Source organism: Dendrobates tinctorius, unplaced genomic scaffold (genome assembly GCF_039654945.1).
Source record: "Dendrobates tinctorius isolate UK_male_01 unplaced genomic scaffold, ASM3965494v1 ptg000029l, whole genome shotgun sequence".
Classification (NCBI taxonomy): Eukaryota; Metazoa; Chordata; class Amphibia; order Anura; family Dendrobatidae; genus Dendrobates; species Dendrobates tinctorius.
Genome location: NW_027361697.1, coordinates 19656726 through 19682064, shown reverse-complemented (window position 1 = coordinate 19682064; position 25339 = coordinate 19656726). Strand labels below are relative to the sequence as shown.

The following is a 25339-nucleotide window of genomic DNA, read 5'->3' as shown; positions in this document are numbered from 1 at the left end:
CCATTGCCGAAGCTGCTTCAGAAAAAAAAGCTGCCACCTTTTTTGCTAAGAAAAAAAAAACACTAGCAGTTTCTTCATTGCTCAATGGCGTGAAAAAATGTCCAGAAGAAGACAGTAAGAAAGACGTCAGAGAAATAAAGGGAAAACCTTCCTTAACAAAAAAACCCCGGCTGCAAAACTGCCTGAGAACTGTTCAGGAACTGACCAGAAAAACGATAGAAAAAAAAACACTTCAGGGAAAAAAAACTCCAGAGTTTCCTTAAGGATACGTTCCCGCGATCAGGAAGTAGCAGCGCTTTGGACGCAGCGTATTTTCATTGCGTCCAAACCGCTGAGTCCTAAACATGCAGGTAAATCTCTGAACCGTGCGGAATTACAGCATCCAAATACATTTCTATTGTTGAAATTTCTGTTGCAGAGACTGCGGCTCGCAAACTCGCACCGCGTGTCAGTTTCCATGGGTGATCTGCAGGCTCACATACACGCATAGTGGGCATGTGTTTTCTTGACATCCCATCCACTATGCTGTAACGTCTGGACGCTGCAGTTTTGACACTGCATAAATACGCAACGCCAAAACAGCAGCAATTACTGATCGTGGGCACATACCCTATGGGTCGTCTTTTTAATAATCCCGTTGGCTTTGCCTGTGTTTAAGACGTTATCAGTACATCGCCAGTGAGCAAAAACTCTCCAAAATTCTTAAAAACTCAGCAACAAGACTCAGTGTGAACACATCCTAGAAATGAATGGAAAGAGTTTTCCAACACTTTTTGATGAGGATTTTGGAGATTTTCTTCTGGAAAAGTGAGAACATAGCCTGACGAGGAAACAAGGCACAGAAGAAGAACAAGCTACGTAAAAAGACACTCCTCCCTCTGAAATTTTCAGATTTTTCAATTTCAACATTTTCCAAAAAATTGAAAGACAGACAAATCTCACTGCACCTTGGTGTAAAACTAGGTCATATTTTTATATTTACTTGTACTATTGATCTATACAAGTGAAATAATTAGAATGATAGGTCATAGTATTGTGTCAATGTGCTGCACGCCAACACAAAGTGTGAATAGAAACTAAAAAAAAAAATCAGAATTTAACAGATGCAGAAAAATGAAGGACTGACCCCTGATTTTTCCTTTGATTCCCAATCACAATCTGTTTTGGGCAACTTGTTCCTTGACGGGCACAGATCGCGTTGAAAGAAGAGCTCTGCTTTTATTACCAAATCTTGGGAGATGTCCCACAAAGCACAATGGTGGCTTTGTGAAGTGCAATTGCTTGCACTCAGAAGTCATCTAAATCATGTTTATGAGCCATAAATAGATGAATGGAGAAGACGAGTATAAATCAAAGATTTTTAAAATGTTGCGTTTCAAGATATTTGTAAAGAACCATTCATAATAAAAAGTAAAAAGAAAAAGCTTCAAACTCACTGAGCTGAAGGCTTTATATTTGATGGGGATGTGCATCATTGACTACTCGATGATGTTGAGATCAGGGCTCTGTTGGGGCCATATCGCCACTCCCAGGACTCTTTGTTCTTTTTTACGACAGATCTTTATGATATTGGCTGAATGTTTGGGGTCGTTTTCCTGCTGCAGAATACATTTGGCTCCAATCAGAAGCCACCCTGATGGTATCTGCCTGTATTTCTCAGCATTGAGTGCACCATTATTACTAACAAAATTCACAACTCCATTTACTGCAATGTAAACCCAAATTTGCAAGGTCCCTTCACTCATCATTGTACCGCTCTCCAGCCCTTTGGCAAACAAACTACCTTCTGTAACAGTCAAATACTGAAAATTTTGCCTCATCACTCCATAGCACCGGCTGACATTTTTCTGCACCCAGATCCTATGTTTTCATGCATAGCTGAATCGCTAGGTCTTATCACCGTGTTGAAGGAATGTTTTTTTTGGCCACAATTCTTCCATGAAGAACACTTCTGACCAGACTTCTCCAAATAATAGATGAAGTTTTAAGGCCCCGTCACACACAGCGATCTCGCCAGCGTGTGGCAGCGAGAGACCAGCGATCAGCGACGCTGCACGCTGGTTTCCAATGTAAACAGCTGGTATCTAGGAGCCGCGCGGCTCTTAGATACCCGTTGTTTACATTGGAAACCAGCTTGCTCGCTGATCCTGATCGCTGGAGGGTCTGTCTATGTGACAGCTCACCAGCGATCAGTCTAACGATGTCCCAGCGATCCCATCCACGTCAGATCGTTGGTGGGATCGCTGGGACATAGTTATGTGTAACAGGGCCCTTATTCTGCAAATGTTTCAGGACTAGTCCAAGACTTGTCAAGATGGTAATTTCTCCCAGATTAGTCCAATGTCTCGTATTGTAAGCATGCTCTTCCGTACACAACTTGCATAATTTGCAAATGTAGCGTCACCATCAGCTCCTTGTAAATCTTGCACACGCGCCCGACATTCCGCCTGCCTGGACATGTGCAGCGCTACGTTGAAACGGGAGAGCATATATCGCACATGGGGAAGTTTGCAAGGAACTGACAGTAACATTGCTCTTGCAAATTATGGAAATTGCACACAAAGACGAGACACAGGACTAAAACACACACAAGCGAACAGCGCCTTCCCTTTCGTGTTTTGAACCTTGTTTCGTGTTCCAAGAGGGACTCATTGGATAGGACGTGCATCCTCCAGTGGGATAAGTGAACCCTATGGGTAAAGTTGACCCTATATTCCATTGAGGTGCTGTGTGCCACCATTGAATTAAGACAAAGGACTACTAGTCCGGGGGAATCAACGTCCTACCGGACTATTTTTGAGCATTTGCATAGCGCAAATGCAGAATAAAACTTGATTTTAAACGTATATAGAGATCGCAGAGACACACAAGAAGGAATTCAGTAGAATTTAGAAGTAGCTAAGAGTTGAGTTTTAGGGGGGCTATAAAGGTTGACAGGTTCCCTTTAAAAACAGCTCAATCCCCATGTCTTTTCCAACCCCATTAGAATACGGTACTCTCCTACACAGGAAGAGGGCAGAACAAGTGACCTTACTGAGGTCATCGCTTCACAAAGAGCACTAACAATAATCTGAACGCACATCACCGAAACTAGCTGTACTCAAGAGACGGTGAAGGAAGACGCCTCCGTTCAGACCTTGTCTCGCAGCCCCCATCTCAGGCCAATGTCGCTAATGCACTAGCTGTTACATGAAATGAATACCGTGAGCCTGTGACTATTTTTGATGCAGTGATTCATTTGGCTTCATCTGTGTAATGAAAATATTAACCCCCCGACTGCCATGGGACACTGTATACGGCCGGCAAAAATATCCCAAATTACATTAGACCCATTTCTGCAGTTCACAGACAGTAACAAGCGGAATCTACAAGACCGGATATTTATACTTCATGTCGTGGAACACTTCATATTAGATAAAAAATGCAAAAATGTATCATCGGGCACAGTGTATAGTGACCCGCTTCATGAGCGGACACTGCGTCCATTCACACAGCACATACTTGACATCTGTAGGAAACAGGCCTGTAGACAATGATGAGCCTTGCTGATTTTGCAGATACAGACGTTTTAGATTTGAAGACTAAAATACATGCAGGGAGAACAAGGATACTTGTTGGCAAATCATATCCACAGAAAATGACAGAATTAAAAATAAAATTAACAAAACTTTTTTTTTCCAAAGTTTTGAATATTTGTAATATAGTGTATGGCCATATCTTGCTTAACTTTCTCCCAAACTTCATGCCGAAAGTGCCGTTGCATCTGCCTTGCCCCGTCACAAACAGCAAGATCGCCAGCGAGATCGCTGATTTTGTGACGCCACAGCGATCTCGCCAGCGATACCGCTGTGTGTGACATGTATCAGCCACCGGCCCCCCCTGCCAGGTATCGCTGATCGCGCTCGAACGTCCTGGGCCGTTTTTTGATCATTGGTCTCCCACTGGCCAACGCGTATCGCTGCATGTGGCAGCGAGAGACCAGCGATCAGCGACGCTGGGAGCTGGTTTCCAATGTAAACAGCGGGTAACTAAGAGCCGCGCAGCTCTTAGATACCCGCTGTTTACCCTAGATACCAGCTTGCTCGCTGGTCCTGATGGCTGGTGAGTCTGTCTATGTGACAGCTCACCAGCGATCAGCTACGTCCCAGCGATCCCATCCACGTCGGATCGTTGGTGGGATCGCTGGGACAATGAAGAGTGTAACGGGCCTTTGTTCATGCAATTAGAGTAGCTGGTTTGTACTGCAGGTCTAACAAGTATGGTACCTCTGTGCATCTCTCTGCTCCCCTCCCCATGCTCAGACAAAGAAAGCGTAAAGTGTGGGACCATGGGGATAGGAGCAGAGAAGCTCACACAGGGGTACAGATACTTGCTGCTAGACCTGCAGTCTAAATCAGTTAATCTAAGTGCCTGAACAAGGCAGGTGAAACAGCACTTTAAGCATGGAGCTTGGGAGATACAGAAAGCAAGATAAGGCAATGATGGAGTGTACCACAAAGATTCCTAACATTGCAATGATGAACTAAAAAAAACAAACAAAAAAACGTGTAACTACTCTTTAAACACAGGACATCTCTTCTGTAACCAGGACCGATGCTTTTCAAGGGGATCTTGTCACTACTCCGGAAATATTGGTTTGCAGTTAATGCTTGAATTCGCCATAATCATGAATTTTTGAGCATCTTTTCTTACAGTTCTGCATTGTGTCACCCTATTATCTGCCTCCTAGATATGTATTAATAAATTGTCAATTTTGAGTTACCAGGTGGAGGGGTGTCCAGATACTGTCTGACATTGTCTAATCAGAGCTGCCAGTACAGGACATTATAGGGGAACACGCTTATTTGACAAGAGGAAATGGTAACGCCCAGTTGTCAATTTATTTAAACATTTCTAGGAGGAACAACAGAGGAATAGTAAAAAGCAGAGTGATACAAAATGATGCTCCAGAATTGTTATTGACAAGGAAAATAAATATTTACTTAAAACAGACACGGAAAACTTCCACTAAATGTCCCCAGTGCTTTGTCCCATAGCGCCAATAGGGGGGGGGGATCAGAATATACACTATGCTTATTAATAATAATAATTATTTGTATAGCGCCAACATATTCCGCAGCACTTTCCATTTCAGAGAGGACTTGTACAGACGATAGACATTACAGCATAACAATAATCACATAGATTATAACAGATACCAAGAGGAATGAGGGCCCTGCTCGCAAGCTTACAGTCTATGCTTATAATATTTGCTTCTGGGCGAAGTATTTAGATTGTGTTATTGAAATATTCCCAATGGTGAAAATTATTACTTATCCACAGCATTTGTGATGACTTTGTGATTAGTGGGGGGCTTGATAGAGGAGTCAGCTCCCGCATCAGGACAGCATGGATTTTTTTAAAGTGCCCTGTTGGAATGGAGTGGTGGCTGCTCATACTTGCCACCACTTCATTCATTCATTGTCAGTGGGACTGTCGGAGATAGCCACGTACAGAGTACAGTGACGTGTTTTCTCTGCAGTCTCATAGACAATGAACGAAGAGGTGGACACCAATTCTGACAGGACACTCCATTTAGTTCCATTCTGATGGGCACGTCAAGGAACAGTTCTCGAGATAGGGATTCCAATGGTCAAACCCAAACTGATCAGAAAGCCATCACCTATCCTATGCATGTGTAACAAGGTGGCACGGGGTGGTAGTCCTGACCGAGTCTCTTAAAGCAACAGTCCATAAATACTCCGGCCCCTTGCACATGAAAAAGACAGGTGCGGTCTCAGTCCCACAGCACAATCACGGTTACCTTCTTTTCCACATTCACTGCAGCCACTGAGGGTGGGGATCCAGGAACAAAACACATCAGGCACAGTTCTGATCCAAAAGGGAAAATCTTTTCTGTACATGAAATAAGAGTTCCTGTTCTGTCTCGGTACCTGCTTTAAGCCGGTCAGCATCAGTGGCACCCCTTCAAACTGGAGTGTCACACAGTCTTTCCGCAGGCAAACCTATGGTCCCAGGGTCCATCCACTCTGCCTGGCAGACGATAGCAGCAGTCTGTGGCAACCTTGGTTCCTCAGCTGGAGGTCCCTTCTGTCCCAGACAAGGACACACGTCCTGCCTTGGGCAATCCTGCCTTGAAGCAGGAACTTCCTGCTCCCTTATCCACTAGCTGGACCGGCCCCTTTTAACTCTTTCTATCCCTAACCTATCAATACAACAGAGAGCATATACAATGCATGATATACATTGAGGGAACATATTAAGACAAGACAAACAGAGCTCCTGGATTAAATACAGACAGATGACAATAAACATTACAGGCAAACCACCCGGGTATTGCACCAGGCAAGAGAGAGAGAGAGGGGAGGCAAATGAGGGTCCCCGCCACCTCGTTACACATGGATAATACATTTTGATGCTGGGAATAGTCGTTTAAAGGAAATCCGTCAGCAGGATTTCAGCCCCTAAACTATTTTTATGTACATGTACCTCTTTCAAATACAAGTCCAGCAATACCTTAACATGTCCAGTCTTATTTCTCAATAATGGAGGAACAGAGCTTGAATTGATATGCAAATGAGGCTGAGGGGCTATTTGTAGGTCTGAAGCCTTCGTCACGCCAGCTCTATTCTCCACCCTTCGCCGCCTCCTCCTACTTGAGTGACGGCTCCTTTGCCTGAAGTAACACAGCATAGAGGCCGACAGTCAGCAGGAGATTGCTGTGCTGGGCGGAGAATAGAGCTGGAGTGGCAGAGACATAAGATCTACCATAGCTCTCCAGACTAATTTGCATGTGAATTCAAATGCCGATATCTCAGTAATGGAGGAACGGACTGGCCATATAAAGGTATTGCTGGACTTGTTTTTGAAAGTGCTACATAATCATGTAAATAGTTTGGGTGAGGAGGGACCAGGAATCCTGCTGACTGATAAGTCCAACATACTTTTACGAGTCCTCAGTGAAGCACAGAGTATTTAAAGAAGTTAAATATGAATCTTACCGAAACACTTACTGGTGATAATGTATCAGTAAGACATAGATCTGAATGAAAAAAGCAAAATAATGGACAGGTAGAAAGAGAAGCAAAGTCCCCCGAAAGAGCAGGAATGTACGGTTTCTGTAAAATAATTATTCCAAATTTATCCTGGGACAATCAGCCCTGCTGTAATAATAACGATATTGCCAAAATGTTTAGAAGTGGCATAACCTCATATTTTCTTGCTCATTTAGAGAATACATTCAGACATGTCACGCCATCCCCATAAGATATGCATCACAGTAACGGTTTACATCATGTGTCCTGCAGTGTCATAAATTAAAGGACCGTGACTTATAGGATCACATCTGTATGATCGCTGCTTAATCACGCTCTGCATCAAAAAAGCCCAGTATCTGGTTTCCACAATCTGGATTACAAATGTATGTAAACCAGATGCCGGCTCACATGTGGTCACTACGTTATGTAAGAAAAATTACCGTGGAAAGTTTTACAAACAAAACAGCTAACAGTAGAGTGAAGTAATACTCATAGCCAGCAGGGGGCGCTATCAGACTGCAGCTGTTGAAAATGTTCCCATGTGTAACTGTATGACTGGAGCAAGGGCACCATGAAATGTATTCTGCACAAAACCAGAGGAGGGAAATGCAGGTTTATATACAAGAAGGAGCGCTACAGCAGGGCGGTGATCGGGGAAAAAAAAGGGTTAAATGGAACATGGTCCAACTTTTGTAGCATACATTTTGGAACATGGTCCAACTTTAGTTATCCACACTTCATCATAAGAGCTGATACTCCGACACAGCCATTGAGGGGGGGCGCAGAGTCCAAGGCGGAGGGAGCAGAGTCCGAGGCGGGGGGCGCAGAGACCGAGGTGGGGGGCGCAGAGTCCGCGGGGTCCGTCTGGGTAAGGGGCAGATTTCTGCTTGTTACATCACTGGTGTGGGCAAGTGCATGTAGTGGAGAAAGAGCCACCAGCCAACTCATTGGATTTTTTTCCCATACATCTGAATTGAAAAAATGCTGCAATATCACTGAGAGCACTAACACGCTGCAGATAAGAAAAAAAACAAAAAAACACTTTAATGGTTCAAATCCGTAAAGAAAAAACAAGTCGTGTGTGCAAGAGATCCCCCAAATCCCATTCACTATGCCAGTGCTATGAAGTGCAGTATTTTTTACTCTTGAAAACAACGTGGCTAAAACTTGTGCGACCAAATGGGAATGGGGAGAAAAGTTCTCCGATCTGAAGATGGTGGCAGGTCCGGCACTTGGGCCGCCACTGATCAGTAAGTTATCCCCTGTGGATATGTGATCACTTGCTTTCACCGGGGAACCCCTTTAATTCTGCAGCGTATCTTTATAGGTTCCTAGGCTTCCTTGTCTACACTTAGAGCTCAAAATTGACTACATCCATTAAAGGGGTTGTCCAGGTCTGGCGTTAAAGTCTGCAGTCACTCCATGTGACTGCAGACTTGTGAATCCTCAGAGAGCGCAGTGTAAATGCTGTCAGGACTCTGCGGTGGTGGCGCCGAGAGAGGGTGGATGTATGACCACAAGTATACGATTTGCATACATGCAGTCATATGCCGACTAGACGTGCATGGCCTTGCTCAATACAAGTGAATTGAGTGAGGCTGAACACGTCTAGTCGGAATGTGTCCGGTAGCATGCATATTGCATATTTGTGGTCACATGATCGCTCGATCCTTGCATAAGACAATCCTGACAGCACACACTGTGCGCGTGAGGATTCACAAGTCCATAGAGTGACTGCAGACGTGAGCCCTAAGCATGGGCAGTAAATGATAAAACTCTGGCTGCCTGCAACCACCACTAGGGGGCGGTCACAGCACATAGCTGTATACAGCCATTAATTAATTGAACGCAGTTAGCTCCCCCCAGTGGCAGCTGCAGGCCAACACAATGAGGCAGAACAGGGATGGATACAGAACACAGATCTTATCCAAAAATATAAGCATTTAACAAAACCCCTCTTTTTGTGTGCTGGGAATTGCGGTGCTTTTCGTGCCCTACTTTGCCTATCTTTAGCTTGCAGCCTCCTGACTATTGTGGTAATAGCTCAGATTCAGTACAGTACAGTTACTCATTCACAGCCCGGCTGATCCTTTGTCCCACGCGGGGGGATGGAGCTTGTCCTGTGGGATGTGCACACACAGGCAAAAAGCCTCCAAGAGCAGCTAATACATCCATTATCCGCCTCACACACCGTGCACCAATCTCACAGGGGGGACAACGTGCTATTGTTTTAGTAAATCTCTCTCCATGGTTGTTAGCAGACAGGCTCGGGGCTGTGCCCGCTGTTTGTACTTCTCGGATAAAAGAGAATTGTGATCCAACAATTACAGGGGAAGCGACTCAAGCCCGGAGACAAAATGGGGCTACTGGGGTGTGCACGAAACTACTGCACCATCTGGACCCCAAACACCAAGTCAGGAGGCGCACGAACACCGGGTTATCTCAGATTAGGAAACTGGTGCCAAGAGTTCAGCGCCATGGTGCGGTACTGATTATAGAGGATGGCTGCTCATTGCCAGGCATGTAGAAGTGTACGGGGCTATGCTACATGCATAATCGCTGGGGGTCCAACCTCTAGTACACCTAATGGTCCTGAGAACAGAGGTCAAAAAGGCTCCTGTGTGAATAGAGCGGAAGGCAAGTGAGCACGCATGTGTGACCACCACTCCTTCAAGTGAGCGTTGTTTAACGTTTTATTTAATAAATAGTACGCATGAAAATAATCAACTTTGTAACAGATCTTATCAGAGAAATTGGCTTCTTTTTCCTCCTGAACTAATTATTCATTCTCAGATCAAGGGTGAAAATCTGTATTCAGTGAAGACAGATTTTTCCATTAAGGAGATAGCAGTTGGTGCTTATAAGATTCTATGAAGCGGGAAGGGGGAGGAGCTAGAGGCCGACACCAGCATTCTACTGCAAGTCCTCCTGAAATGACAGTTACAGTTCTCCATAGAACTTTATGAGCACCAACTGTCATCTCCTATCTCAGTAATGGGAAAACCTGTATTTACCGAAGACTTAAGATTTTTAGCGTCAATTGAGAATAAATGATCAAGCCGGGAGGAGAAAAAGCCGATTTCTCTGATAACATATATTATAAAGCTTCCTATTTTCATGTACACTATTGATTTATGAAAACATAAGTAAATAAAATGACGGTTACACTTTAACTTCTAAGGGACTGACAAAGATGGCCGTCCTGTCGTTTCTATAGAAGGGAATGGAGTGGTGTTCTGGTAGGCACACTACTGCTCCATTCACACAGTGGATTTGGGGACCTTTGTTCTTAGAATTGGGGGATCTAAGCAGCCACGATCCTAGTGATCATCCACAAGGTAACAAATGTAATTAGGTGGACAACCCCTTTAAGGAACTACTGTATCAGTGAATATTAACATTTTTCCCCACTGGTTCTTGTCGCCCTATGTCTGGTTTTCGTCAGGAGGATTTCCAGCCTAAATCCTCGGCCATACACAGCGAGGGTCTCATTCACATTCATAGAACACCTCGGTCTGCTGTGCTATTCCATACAGCACAAAAAGGTAAACCTCGATGTATATCAGCCGGTGACCTAAAGGTTGTTCTTTTGGGGTCCGTCCGTCTGATGAACAGGGTCTATGAATCGCTAATCATAAATCATGGAAATGACAGAGCACTTACATCCCTGGAGACAAACAACACACAGGACGTACGACCTTCCCCTGTGTAAAGTTTAGTACGTAGCGGTTAGAAAACAACACATTCCTTATGCATCATCTTACCTTGACATATTCCGTTGTTGAATCTGGAGATTTATAATCTCTAAAATAAAAATAAAAAAAACAAGTGTCAGTAATCAGGGCACTGAAAGTAAGAAATAAGACGTGCGAGGAAGGACAGATCATCCTACCAATACAAGCCGCACAATGCATGATGAGACTGTAACTAACACTTCCACACCAGTTACAATGTTATTCATTATTGTGCACAACATTCCAGTTTTCAAGGCCAAAACGTTCTCACTAAAAGGGATCTGTCGGCAGGTTTTTGCTATGTATTCTGAGAGTGGCATGATGTAGGGGCAGAGACCCCCATTCCAGCGATGTGTGACTTACTAGGCTGCGTGCTGTTGTGTCAATAAAATAAGTGTTTTATCAGCAGGAGATTATCACTACAGGCCTAGGAATATAGGGCCTCCAAGTCAACTTATTCTGCGTTACCACAGCTCCACCACTGATTGGCAGCTTTCTGCCTATGCACAGTGTACACAGAAAGCTGCCAATGAGTGGTGTGGATGGGGTTATACAGAGGTCAGCATTCAGAGCTCTGCTGGATCTGCAGCAGAGAAAACAGGGATTGCAGCAATAGGACAGCAAGTAACCCAGTAAGTGACATTGCTGGAATCAGGGTCTCTGTCCCCACATCATGCTGCACTTAGATTACATAGCAAAAACCTGCTGACAGATTTCCTTTAATGTAACCCTATTTATAATCCACCAGCGTGACATTACAGCCTTATGAGCAGGAACGCATCTGACAAACGCAGAAAAACCCAAAATGTCAACTTAAGTCGTCCTGTTTTCCTAAATGTATCCACGATCAATATATTGCTGACATAATCTGCAGCGCTGAATAGGATGGAGGATTTTTGCAGACAATAATAATAAGAAATTGCAAAATTAAAGTAGGAATCCAATTTGTAGCTAAGTTGCTTGGGAGATAAGAGGTAAACGCTGATCAATTGCTCCTGGCGCGAGTCTCCTTGTTCGGGGTTATACGCAGTCGATCACCCTGCGGGCGGTGTGAACAAATCTTTTATCATCAGTTGTGAAATGAGAAACATCTATTAATCCTTCCTCACCTGCCCTCTTCTACCTAGTGAGGGTCACTGCCCCGCTGCTCATGGAATAAATCAGGACTGTTAGAATAACACGGAGCCGAGGGCATTAACAGAATGTGGGAGATGTAAATAGAGGACAAGAAAGAAAACACTTTCTATTCACTTGCTCATGGACAACAAACTACTAGGGAAGCAGATTTAGGGACACCCAGGAGTTCAGCGAGCTCTGGTCAGGGCTGGTCTTAAGGGTGGCAAACTAGGCAGCTGCCTAAGGTGTCTGCTTTGTTATGGCCACTAACCGCCGGACAACCTGAGAGTGGGTCATGAAAATCCTCCTTACCTAGACTCTTAGGGCCCCGTCACACATAACGACTCACCACCATCCCGACAACAATATGAACTTGTCAGGATCGCTGGTGTGTCGCTACATGATCGCTGGTGAGTTGTCAAACAGGCAGCGACACTCGGGTAACAAGCAACGCACGTCGCTTAGTTACCCACTGTGTACCTTAGTTACCAGCGCGCTGGTGCAGGGAGCTGGTAACCAAGGTACACATCGGGTTTCTAAGCGCTGCGCGGCGCTTAGAATCCCGATGTTTACCTTGGTTACCAGCTCGCTGGTCTCCCGCCTGTCACACGCAGCGATGCGTGCTGACCAGCGGGAGACCAGCGATCAAAAAAATGTCCTGGCCATTCCAGGGCGATCAGCAATACCCAGCAGGGGGCCCATCGCTGATAAGTGTCACACACAGCGATCTCGCTAGCGAGATCGCTGTGTGTGACGGGGGCTTTAGGAACATCATCATGTATCTCTTCACCTCCCAAGGCCACAAGGGACTTTACTCTTACGGTACTGAATGTATTTGTTGCAGTATTGTGTGATCACAAAATAATTACAGACATGTTACATTTCCCACCATTCCAGCTCTGGTGTCCTCCCCGGTCTGTCCTGCTGTAATGAGTCCCACAACTACACACACGACTGCTAAGTCGAGATGGTGTGAACCGGACCTGGTCCAGCGGCCACCCTATGAGTGCCCTAGAAACTACTTCCTACCTGCCAGCATCTGCAGGGCAGGAGGAACTAGAGACAGACACAAATTCTGCTGCAAGTTCTCCTGAAATGACAGCTCCTATCCTCCATAGAACTTTATGAGCACCAACCGTCATGTCCCATCTCTGTAGTGAGAAAATCTATATTCACTGAAGGCAGATTTTACTCATCAATTGAGTATTTTGAGAGTGAACGATCAGTTCAGGAGTGGTAAGAAACTGATCTCTCTAATAAGAAATGTTACAAAGTTCTTATCTCCACATGTACTTAAAAAGAAAAAAAAAAAAGACGGCTACTCTTTAAAAAATCAGTAAAACCTCCTAATAAAAAGGTGCTCGCCATTCATTAAGATCATAGGAGCTGAAAGATGAAACCGAGAAGCTTTGGGCTATAAAGCTCAAATTTCTCAAGTAGCTCAACCTGACCTTGAGAATTGCATGAGAATTTTCTTTTATTTTTAAGTTTATCATTGAGAGAATATTGGGAAGGACGTATATAACCCTAAATAGCAAATATATGGAGGCTACCATAGCTATAAAAACAAGTCCTCCAGCACTACCCCAGGACTCTCTCTCCCCAATGAGTCCTTGGCCATGACCTTGATCCGCCAAGAACAAGCCCACAAAATAACTGCAAAAACAAGAGACCGCAAAGAGAAGAGAGAAAAGTAAAGCGCTTGAATACAACATTTGGAAAGTATGTGTCAGAGACCACAAGGCTCGGAAATGGTCAATCCTTCGGAATCGGATCATCTGAAGTGAAATGTTAAGATTTACACACAATGGAAAGTCATCCTAGCGAAATCCTGCAGCATTGGCACCGATATCTCATGAACATTGGGCTTGGAGCGGTGGGTGGAATACGGAGGGGTCCTGCTCTTAATTATAAAGGTATTTATAAGATACACAAGGCAAATTAGGCAAATCCACTTCTCCTCCAGTGGAGCCAAGTCTCATCCAGCAGATCGGGTCTACGTCTAGTCAGCGGAGGCTGAGGGTTGTAGTCTCAGAAGTGTTCGGATTGCGGCATCTGGCATCATTCTCGGTAATGTGGCCGTTATGGTGAATTTCTCATGCCTAGACGTGGATTAAAGTTGGGACATGTCTGTCTTAAAGCAAAAGAGTCTTGATGAACAAGAGGGGATGACACAGCTTCCAGGTCAGGATCAATGCTGGGATCTATGGAGAGATTTAACACTTTGTCAGCCACAAACAAAAGAAGTCTGGGAAGATACATTGGCCGCCTTTATGTCAGACCCCTTGGGGGTCAGAAGGAGCTATTTTCACACACACACTTTTCAGATGCAGTTTTTTTTTTGTCTCTATCAGACTACAAAAAGCCTCAGGTTTACGAGTCACAATGTAACCCCTTTCTTGCTAAAGAACTTAACAATGAAAGTGACATTTTATTTTCAGGTTCCCAAGTTTTCAGCCCACTCACAAAATAGTAATAACAATAAAATCCCAAATTGTAATGAACAAAGGAAATTCTTCATGTGGGAAGCATGGTGAAATTAATTAAACCACATTAAGCAATTTAAAAGGACATCATTGAGGTATAAAAATGTTATATGGTAGCCCGCAGTCAATATAAAGAGATTTAGCGCAGATTTGCAAGTATGGTTCATCTGTATTGTAGGCTTGTATCTGACTTGTTCAATACCAATAGTATGTACCCAACTACAGACTATGGAAATGTGTTGGAAAAAATCATGTAAAAATGGCGATAACATGCAAAATGCTTTCCACTTTTTGCGATTAGGTTTCAGTCCAGGATGCTGGATCTGTAAGGCTACAAAGATGACCATCTTATGGCCTTGAAAGGTATGTACATAAGTCTTTTCCAGGTGGGTCCACACTGAAACCCACCTGAAAAAAAATGCGTAAAGAGAATCTGTCAGTAGGATCAACTATCGTAAGCAATCAATATTGGCATGTAAGTCAAAGAAAACTGAATAGAGAGGCACTTTGATATCTGCGATTCGATGTCTTATTGCAGAGAAATCCACATTTTCCTAATATGTAAATGAGCTGTTAAGATCTATGGGCCAGACACAGATCTCCCTGAGAATCTGCCTCCAGTGCTTATTTTATATGAAAGGAGGCGTTACCAGTGTGAGACATGTAGATCAGGAGAGCAAACTGTCAGTCATTACATGACTCACACTGATAACGCCTCTTTTCATTTAAAATAAGCTCTGGAGGCAGATTCTCAGAGAGATCTATGTCCGGCCCATAGATCTCCCTGAAAATCAGCCTCCAGAGCTTATTTGATATGAAAGGGGTGTTACCAGTATGACACATGTAGATCAGGAGAGCAGATTGTCAATCATTACATGTCTCACACTGGTAACACCTCTTTTCACATAAAATAAGCTCTGGAGGCAGATTCTCGGAGAGATCCATGTCCGGCCCAGATATCTTTACAGCTCATTTACATATTAAGATAAACGTGGATTTCTCTGGAATAAGAAACTTTATTCTATGACATGTATGCCTATATAGACTGCTTAGGAAGGTTAATGCTACTGACAGATTCCCTTTAAAAAAATGCCAAAAATTAAATGAACATATTAATTTCTATGTGAAAAAAATAACCTGCTGTGCACATGTTCGGTCTTTTGGAGCTTCTTTTAACTACTTCAGGCTACAAAGCGGTGAAAAGAGGCGATCAGACCATTCTTCAGGCGGCTTCCATTAGAAAGTTGCTGCAAAGAAACTATACATAAGACACTAAAAAAGAACATTGAGGGAAATCGCGCCAAGCAACTTTCCCTTGCAAGATGTAGGCGCACAAACTGGCATCTAAAAGATGTGTTTGTGAACATACTCTAAAAAGGTTTTGGTTTTTTTTAAGCAGAGCCCACCGACCATGGTTAATAAAGGTTACTGATAAACAATGGAGTGTGAAGAATAAAGCATGTTTCATTTCTTATGCTTATTATTCATCACATATGGCAACAAAAATCTCCCATCCATATAATTTGGCACAGTAAAATCTTCACACGCGTTCCTGTTAGGTGGTCACACATGAGCCGGGCACAGGGTAACCATTATTTGTGACAGTAAAAGTGGCATCAGATCAGAGGGGACGACCACAGAGTTTTCGGAAGTAACTTTCTATATGGACGCTGCAATTCATTCATTTCAAACAGCAAAACCGTCTCCCAGTTGTGACCTGGAATCTGCATTTGGCGCTGTCGGCTTGCAGCCCCACAAGTGTCGCCCATTGCTCCCGAATCATCAAACACTGCGGGCTTGGCATGTATATACAGCTGGAACAGTTGCCATTTTTTACAGGGGCTGCTGGTAGGGACATAGTTTTCTTTGGGTGGGTGGGATCATTCACATACTAGATCTTGTTATTTCTGGGTTTGGGTGAGGCGGCAATCTGTGCCAGTATAGAAAGCCAGAAATTCCAAGCTTTCCCAAAAAGTGCAGGAAGTCTAGTAAACAAGCCAGCGGTGCCCTAAAATCAACCCCAGAGGAAGTTTACAGCCAGCAAAAATGGTCTTTGGAAATGATATTTGTCCTGATGAATGACTGCGACTCCAACAGATACGACGTGAATGAGCGAGACCAAATATGCAGCTGTTGCTGGATTGGGATCTCATTTACAACGGACCATGGAAATCACAGCAATAATCACCATGGAAGTGATGATGCACTTAAAGGAAAACCTACTAAATAAATATCATTGCTGAAGAATCAAACACTCACTTCATGCAATAAAAGTAGCCGTGAAAGAAATGCTCCAGTGATTAAAGTGACGTCATTAAATAAGTTGTCCCATCACATATAATGCTGATGTTTACTTAAATCTTTGCCTTATAAATCAGATTGGAAGAAAATTAGGAATACCAAATTAAATGTTACTTGTAACACTGACATTAATGTACAATCAAGGATACAAGAATAAATGTAACAGGCACAAGCTTTCCGGGGGACATGTAGCCCCCAATGTGCAGGGTTTGCAGTTATGCTTATACCTGAAAATCTTTGTTGTTTTGTCAATTAATAAATATCTCCAGCCAAAAGAAAAAGTTACATGTCCTTTATAAGACCCCAACTCGCCACCTAATATGGTGTCTGGAAAGAGAAGGATCAGGGAGTTTCATCTCTTGGGAGATGAGCCGCTGTCAGAGAAGTGAAGGTGAGCATTCAGAGCGGACGTTTTCCCAACAGCAAGGGGCGGACATATCATTGGTGCCACCTGTGCAGCCCCACAGGGGCCCAAGTGGTAAGCAGGCCACTTCTACCTCCAATGCAGGTGAAACTGTCCATTTTGATGAGCTATTTGACTGCAAAGAGCCCATATATTGTTCTTCCACAGGGGCCATTGTCTGTGTCCGCCAGTGCCGACAGCCTACGAGATACAACATTGCATTGTGAAATAGACCATCACCGATGAAGCCCAGCCAAAGATCTCATATGGTAGGTTTGGGGGGACATATCTATTTTTTATATTTTTGGCTATCCAAACTTTGGGTATATGCACGCGGACTCTAATAGTCGTCGATGCAGCCGCCAAGTTTTCCCAGGTTAAGCTGCTTCAGGAAAACGCTGGCAGTCGCTGTTCTGAAGCGGCTTCACCGTCGTTCTTGTGGCAGCTCCAGTGCCGGCGTCTTTCTTGTTCCAGTAGAAACCGTCTAAAGAATGAGCATGTTACTTTTTTTATTCGCTTTATGGTTTCCAAACCCTGATGGGGTTAAAAGTTAATTTTGTGGGGCAGATTCCGGGTGGAATCCGCATGAAAAGCTGTTGTGTGCACATGGCCTAAATTAGGAATTTTATTACCTATGTGCCCTCATGTACAAGGCACAGCTATAAGGGGTGCAGAGGTAGCAGCGGCCTCTAGACCTTGATGCTTTTTAGGAGGCGCCTGGCACTAGCAATATAAATGGTGCATTGTAGGTGGGGAGCACTATTACAATTTTTACATTGGTGCCAAGAAATTATCCCTCTGATTTAGGCATCATTCAATAGCTATTGGCCAAATACCCGTTCAGCATAAAACATGCCCCTTAATTTAGTATGTCCTCATATGCTTTCAATGGGAAGAGGGCAAAAGCTACTGCCGGGCATCCCTACTTGTGGCTCATCTCTCTTAAGGACAAAGGGTTGAGTATACTGATATTTATCAGACAACAACCATAATCGGCCATATTACCCATCACGTATCTGCTTTTTGGTCAGTTCAGGGGTCCTTTTCCTTCCTCTCTCAGTTATCCATAGCGCCTTCCCCATAATATTCCACTTTTCCTGCAAATACCATGTCAGGTATAGGTCAGACAACCCAAAGCCTTCACCCTTTTTAATAGCCTGAAAAACTCTAATTTTTAATAAGCTAAAAACTAAGAATTCTGGTTTATAATTCAATGGAGCCAAGGAGAAAACGAACATCCTCTACTGGGATCGATAAAAAATATATATAGACGGAAGCCAGGGACATAACTGCAAGAAAAGGAGAGTAAAATATGCCATAACCTATAGTTGGCTGTCAGCTGAACTCTCTTCCTCCAGACCTCCATCTCCTATATGCACGCTCTTCTTCACTGAACGTGCATGAAATACACAGAGGAGAATAAGCCAGTGCTGAACACCTCTGGTGGTAGCTTATCTCCTGTAAGAGAAGAGAATGGGGCATGTTGAAATCCAACACATCCAATTGCTCCTTTCCATGACATTTGCCACTGAGGATAGTAAGGACACCGCCATACACATTATAGGCACGGACGATCCCACATTCAGCCAACGTTAATATTATATGTAGGGCAGCAACTCTCACTTCCTCCGGATGCATGTGACTTGTCCGATGGTGTGGACAGTAAAGCTAGCGCTGATTGGCAGCAGGGATCGCGTGACAATGTCATGGGATCCCCGGGAGAGCCAGTGCCGACACCACTGGAACAAAGTATAGGTGTTATTGACACCACTGGAACAACACCGGCACCGGAGGAGAGTATACAGTCATGGCCAAAAGTTTTGAGAATGACACAAATATTATATTTTCACATGATCTGCTGGCCTCTGGTTTTTATGTGTGTTTGTCAGATGTTTTTATCACATACAGAAATATAATTGCAATCATATTATCAGTAGCAAAAGGTTATATTGACAGTTAGAATGAGAATGCAGCAAGTCAATATTTGCAGTGTTGACCCTTCTTCTTCAGGACCTCAGCAATTCTCCCTGGCATGCTCTCAATCAACTTCTGGATCAAATCCTGACTGATAGCAGTCCATTCTTGCAAAATCAATGCTTTTATTTTGTCTGAATTTGAAGGTTTTTGTTTGTCCACCCGTCTCTTGATGATTGACCACAAGTTCTCAATGGGATTAAGATCTGGGGAGTTTCCAGGCCATGGTCCCAAAATCTCTGTTTTGTTCCCTGAGCCATTTAGTTATCACCTTTGCTTTATGGCAAGGTGCTCCATCATGTTGAAAAAGGCATTGTTGATCGCCAAACTGCTCTTGGACGGTTGGGAGAAGTTGCTCTTGGAGGACATTCTGGTACCATTCTTTATTCATGGCTGTGTTTTTAGGCAAGACTGAGAGAGAGCCCATTCCCTTGGCTGAGAAGCAACCCCACACATGAATGGTTTCAGGATGCTTGACAGTTGGCATGAGAGAAGACTGGTGGTAGCGCTCACCTGGTCTTCTCCGAATAAGCCGTTTTCCAGATGTCCCAAACAATCGAAAAGGGGATTCATCAGAGAAAATGACTTTACCCCAGTCCTCAGCAGTCCACTCCCTGTACCTCTTGCAGAATATCAGTCTGTCCATGATGTTTTTTCTGGAGAGAAGTGGCTTCTTTGCTGCCCTCCTTGAGACCAGGCTTTGCTCCAAGAGTCTCCGCCTCACAGTGCATGCAGATGCACTCACACCTGCCTGCTGCCATGACTTAGGAAAGTCTGACTGATGGCTTCACTGTAATGACCCCTCCCAAAACCCACACTTACCCCTTCTTAACTTAAATAAGACACGACTGCGTAACATTGGATGTAAAAGGCCACAGCAGCCCCGTTTATTAACACCAAACAAGCAATAACATTTTATCCATAAACGTAGAAATATTCCATAAACATAACCACCAGCAAAAGGAGGGGGGGTAAATGAAGAGTCCATTGTACATGATTGCAACACCAGCTCTACCACGTGCCCTCAGCCGCACCACACCGGCTCGAGGACACCCAGCCGAGTGTTGCAAAACCCATTGTACATGATTGCAACACCAGCTCCACCACGTGCCCTCAGCCGCACCACACCGGCTCGAGGACACCCAGCCGAGTGTTGCAAAACCCATTGTACATGATTGCAACACCAGCTCCACCACGTGCCCTCAGCCGCACCACACCGGCTCGAGGACACCCAGCCGAGTGTTGCCCAACCAATGTCCTGCTGGGACCCAGCCCAGCAGGGACCCACGTTAACATGCCCCGCTGTGACCGAGCACAGCAGGGTCCCACGTTAACATGTCCCGCTGTGACCCAGCACAGCTGGGACCCACCTTAACCAAGTATACCATTGCACCACCAGGGGTAACCCGCTCCTGCACTGGGTTCACCCCCCCGCTCTTTGTGCAATCCACCGACTTCAAATACCCCCCTCCTTTCCGCCACCGCGAGCACGTATGACACCTTGTACGTGCGAGTACCACCACCAAAAACCCAACCCGAGCCGACTCTGTGGCTCGAGTAACCAATGTTTCTGTACCAAGACCAATCAATCAAAACTGATCCCCATTAGACCTCACAATGCCAACCTACACCAAAATACCAGTACAACAAGGTCAGCCACACCCAAGACCTGCAACTAGCCAACCGCATCGTCCAATCCTATGCACCGCCTGCGCGACCAGTCCCCAACCTGAGCCGCCGCCTCTGCCTCGTTGAGACCGCAACATTGCAGGCGCCTCCGAAAATTATACTTCACCTAATAATTAATCAAAGCCAACCATTATTGCCATGAACAAAAGAACCTACATTGGTTCCCCAAACCTCCGATAGATTCTTGAAAATGTGCCCAGTAAAACCCACTATGTAGTCATTCCAAACAGGAGCCCCTATGGACACCAACATGAGCACGGCTCCCAGGCAGAAAATTGCACTCCACCTGATAATAATCAAAGCCAACCATTATAGACGTAACAACAGAACCTACACTGGTTCCCCAACCTCCGACAGATTCTTGAAAAACGTGCCCCACTATATAGTCATGAACAACAACACGAGCATGGCTCCCAGGCAGGAGCATTCAGGCCCGATGTCTCAGATCAAACTCCTTGACGCCCCAGCGACCAAGTCTCCACCACACACGTGCAGTACCAAAACGCTGTTGGTCCCGTCAACCCTGCGTGATAGCATCTATCTTAAAATATCCACCCAACTAGAAAACATAAACCAATCCACCCCGTAATCACCACGACCCGGAACAAATTAATTGTGTGCATCACCCGTGCACTTCGAACCCAGAATCACAACACTATTGTTGCCACCCTCTTACCAAAAGTGAGATGTACTCCGCACCCATTCCCCGCTGAACTGCGGATTCGACACTACTCACAAAAGAAAGAAAAGCGACTCCACACCACCTGAAGTCCAGGAAAACTCAGACACACATCACGTCTCCCGAAAACCCTAGACACCATAAACCCGGGCCATCCGTCAAAACATTGCACTCACCGATGCCCGATGCTTGTCCACCACTCAGCCTTAAAGCACCGCAAAAAGCACCCCCAAACGGAGCACAGCCCCAGACGATTACCAGGTCCTTAGAATCATTAAAAGTCAATGCACATCGCACTAGCTTCCCCTGCCACAGCGTACCACCAGCCCGACATTAATGAAAGTAATGTTATAGCTGCAACCTGCTCACACACTACCTAAAGTACACCTCCCCCGCAGCAGCGCTGCACCACAACCGTGTCCCCATAATACCAGCCGGTCCTGACAAGTGCGCATAACGGAATAAATGACATAGCCATGTATTGCCGGACGGGCTACACCCACGCGGGAGACCATTCACACGGCCATCGAAACAACATGTCCTGCCTCATGCTCTATACAGAATTCCTGACAAATGGAACAACACCCGCTGGATAAACAAACCGTTCACCAACCAGGACCCCCGAGACCAGTAAAGCACACGCTGGGTTACCCAACTCAAATGTTGCATCATCCTTGCGCAACACTTCACCCTGGCCCCCCCGTCCGGGGGCACCCAAAAAGAAAAGACTCTAAGGAGAGCTGTATACCCAGAAGGCAAAGCAGGACCAGCTGCACCCACAATAAACCTCCTAGCCCATTGTAACGAAAAACTATCCACTCTGTATAATAAACTCCTACGTAGCTGCAATCAACGGCTGTAACAAATACCACCCGATACAGTCTGCCAAAAGCTCAATCGGCAACCCTAAAGAACCGCAGTGAGAACCCACCAGTCCTTAACGTACAAAAGTTGTAAAACTGCCCCAGGGCAGCCACGACCAGCAAATTACCGTAAGAACGCCATATGACTGCAGATCATGCAAAAACCCCCAGTGGATCGTAGCCCCACGTATTCAATAACCAAAATCAACCCCCCAAAACAGCAGCGCGATATACACGGGAACCTAATAACGACCCCCGACCTGACACGATGTACTCGTTAACCTAACCTGACTTAGACATAGGGCCCCAGGTGAATCAAACACTTTGACTTATCCAAACACATGATAACCGCAACAACGCCCTGAGCATGAAGAAACCCAAAGTAGTCAAGGGTTGGACCATGAACAGAAATAAGCACACCACCTTCCCTAATACCAGATAGTAGTCCCAGGTTGGACCATGAACAGAAAATAAGCACTGGACCATCCCTAATAACAGATAATCCCCGACTACCACACAGAAACCAAACCACGGACCTCAACAACCGGACATTGACCAACCATAACCCCAGCTCCACGCCATATCTACGTACCCCCAGAAATTAACCAGGAAAACAAATCCGGTAAAAGGTCAACTCCAAGCCCCCCGGGGGAAATGTCATCCATTGCTGTCAGAAAGGCAGGTTCCCGAAAGATCTGCCGTCCCAAGCATCTCGACCTCACCAGAACGTCTGCCGCAACAAACCAAAATGCCCCTAGTGAACATGAAAACCCATAGTACACTCAAAGCCCCTATTGGAGAACCGAACCCGGCATATAAATAAAACACACCCTAATGAAAACTCGACCACCTACCCCCTCACCTCTGACCAGCAATAGAACACACCCCACTGTAACGTGAAAGATTAAGCCGCCCGATGCACTACCCAAACAGATCACCACGTCAGTGAACTGCCATCCAACCCTTATCAAATACTAGGCGCGGCGATAAAACTGCTCACCACATCAGTGAACTACCATCAAGCCCTTATCAAATACTAGGCGCGGCGATAAAACTGCTCACCACATCAGTGAACAACCATTAAACCCTTATCAAATACTAGGCGCGGCGATAAAACTGCTCACCACATCAATGAACTAACATCAACCCTTATCAAATACTAGGCGCGGCGATAAAACTGCTCACCACATCAGTGAACTAACATCAACCCTTATCAAATACTAGGCGCGGCGATAAAACAGCTCACCACATCAGTGAACTACCATCAAACCCTTATCAAATACTTGGCGCGGCGATAATCCTCCAGCCCAAAGACCCCATGCCTATAACAATAAACCATAAAACTGGCATGGATATGGCTATCCACCACCGCTCTGCCAATATCCGTATCACCACCTGAATTACTCACAAACCGCCATGGAATCACCACCAGTCATACACAAACACCCAGAGAATGCAAGCACAATTATACTAACCAAAATAAAATGATGTCGTCACCTATAGATATACCCACTATCATAAAAGCAAACTAGCATGAAATTAAAAAATACCTCCCAACACTCATGAAGCGCACAAAACAGCCTCCTGGACCACAAAGCAACCATTCCCTCACAGATTCGAACGCTGTCCACATGGACCAGCCGCGCATCTTTCCGAACCCCCAGACAAACACCCGAAACCATACGTAGCAACACCCTTCCCAACCAATATAATCTAGACATTAATAAAGGTTTAAGTGAGCCTTACTTACTAGGCTGACTCCGCGGAACCCCACGGAACAGCGGTCACGTGTCCTCCGCGTCGAGCACCGCATCTGCGATCTTCTCCATGGATCTACGCCGACTGCAGCCCTCCTGGGCCGCAGCGCCAGCGCCCAGACCGACTGTCCGTCCGGGAACGCATGGCAAAAAGTCACTGGCTCGGAGCCTCAAACAGGGGGGGGAGGTTGGCGCTCCAGCCGCAGGCAACGCCTCCTGAATCTGGCACCCAACGCCGGGTGAACGCGACGCCGGACCACATGACCTGTGGCCCCTGGCAGCTGAAGGGTGGCCACATGACCGAGCCACCGCCCGCTTCCCCCCAGCGCCGCGAGAAAGGAAATGAGGCCGGTGAAGTCACACACCACCTCGCCACCGGGCTCCTTGCCGCGTCACGTCACCGCCGTCCACCGATGCCGATGACCGCGCCGGGTCAGGTGAGCACGCAGGGTAACGTGGCCGCGACGTGCGTGTCACCACTGTATGACGCGATCCGAAATGGAGGGGAGGCCGGCCACGTCACTCACCGCCCCGTTACCTTGCTGCCTGCTTCTCGACTTCTGGCTCCGGCCCCGCGATGTCTTCTGCAACAGGTCTGCTAATGGGGCTCAACCTCCGCTGCAAACATAACTCCGGGCTGAGGTGCTCAGGAGGCCGTGATCGTCGCTGCCGCTTCGGAGGCAGAGGGGTCCCATCTTCTCCGCCGTCGCCATCACCAGACCATTGATGCAGCTGTTCCTTCATCCACTGCTGGCCGCGCTGCTCCATCATCCTCTTCATCTGTGCCACGAGGTATTCCATCTTCTGGATCCAAAGATTCAAGCTGAAGTCCCAGATGTGAGGAGCTGACGATTCCGGACGTCTGCAAGGTAAGGAATGACCATCCCCCCACAGTTCTGCCCTATATATCCATCCCACTACTGACCACTCCCTGCCAACTCACATTGCACAATAAGCCCCATAGCTCCAACCCACACCTTCCCCACAAGCACAAAGCACTACTGACCACTCCCTGCCAACTCACATTGCACCATAAGCCCCATAGCTCCAACCCACACCTTCCCCACAAACACAAAAGCACTACACCTTACCCTTCACTAACCCTCAGGCCTAGCATCCCTCCTTAGTCATGTGCGCCCTCCCTGTAGCCCCTTTGGGGCAGGCGTCCGGGCTTGCCTTTCCTGAGCAAGCTCTGTACTGCTGGTAGCCCGATCCTGCTGGTCTTTCTTGGGCGCCCTGGAGCCTTTTTGGCAACAAGGGAACCTCTCTCCTTGAAGTTCTTGATGATGCGATAGATTGT

General features: G+C 45.7%; 1 protein-coding gene across 2 annotated transcripts in view; it reads right to left on the bottom strand.

Moving 5' to 3' along the window:
- BCAR3 (BCAR3 adaptor protein, NSP family member) overlaps positions 1–25339 on the bottom strand; it is a 146888-nt gene that overhangs the window by 65282 nt on the left and 56267 nt on the right. For both annotated transcript variants that reach the window (XM_073571418.1, XM_073571420.1), the window contains one exon: positions 10802–10841. In XM_073571418.1, coding sequence (XP_073427519.1) covers positions 10802–10841 — 40 coding nt within the window. The remainder of the gene's footprint in view (positions 1–10801; positions 10842–25339) is intronic.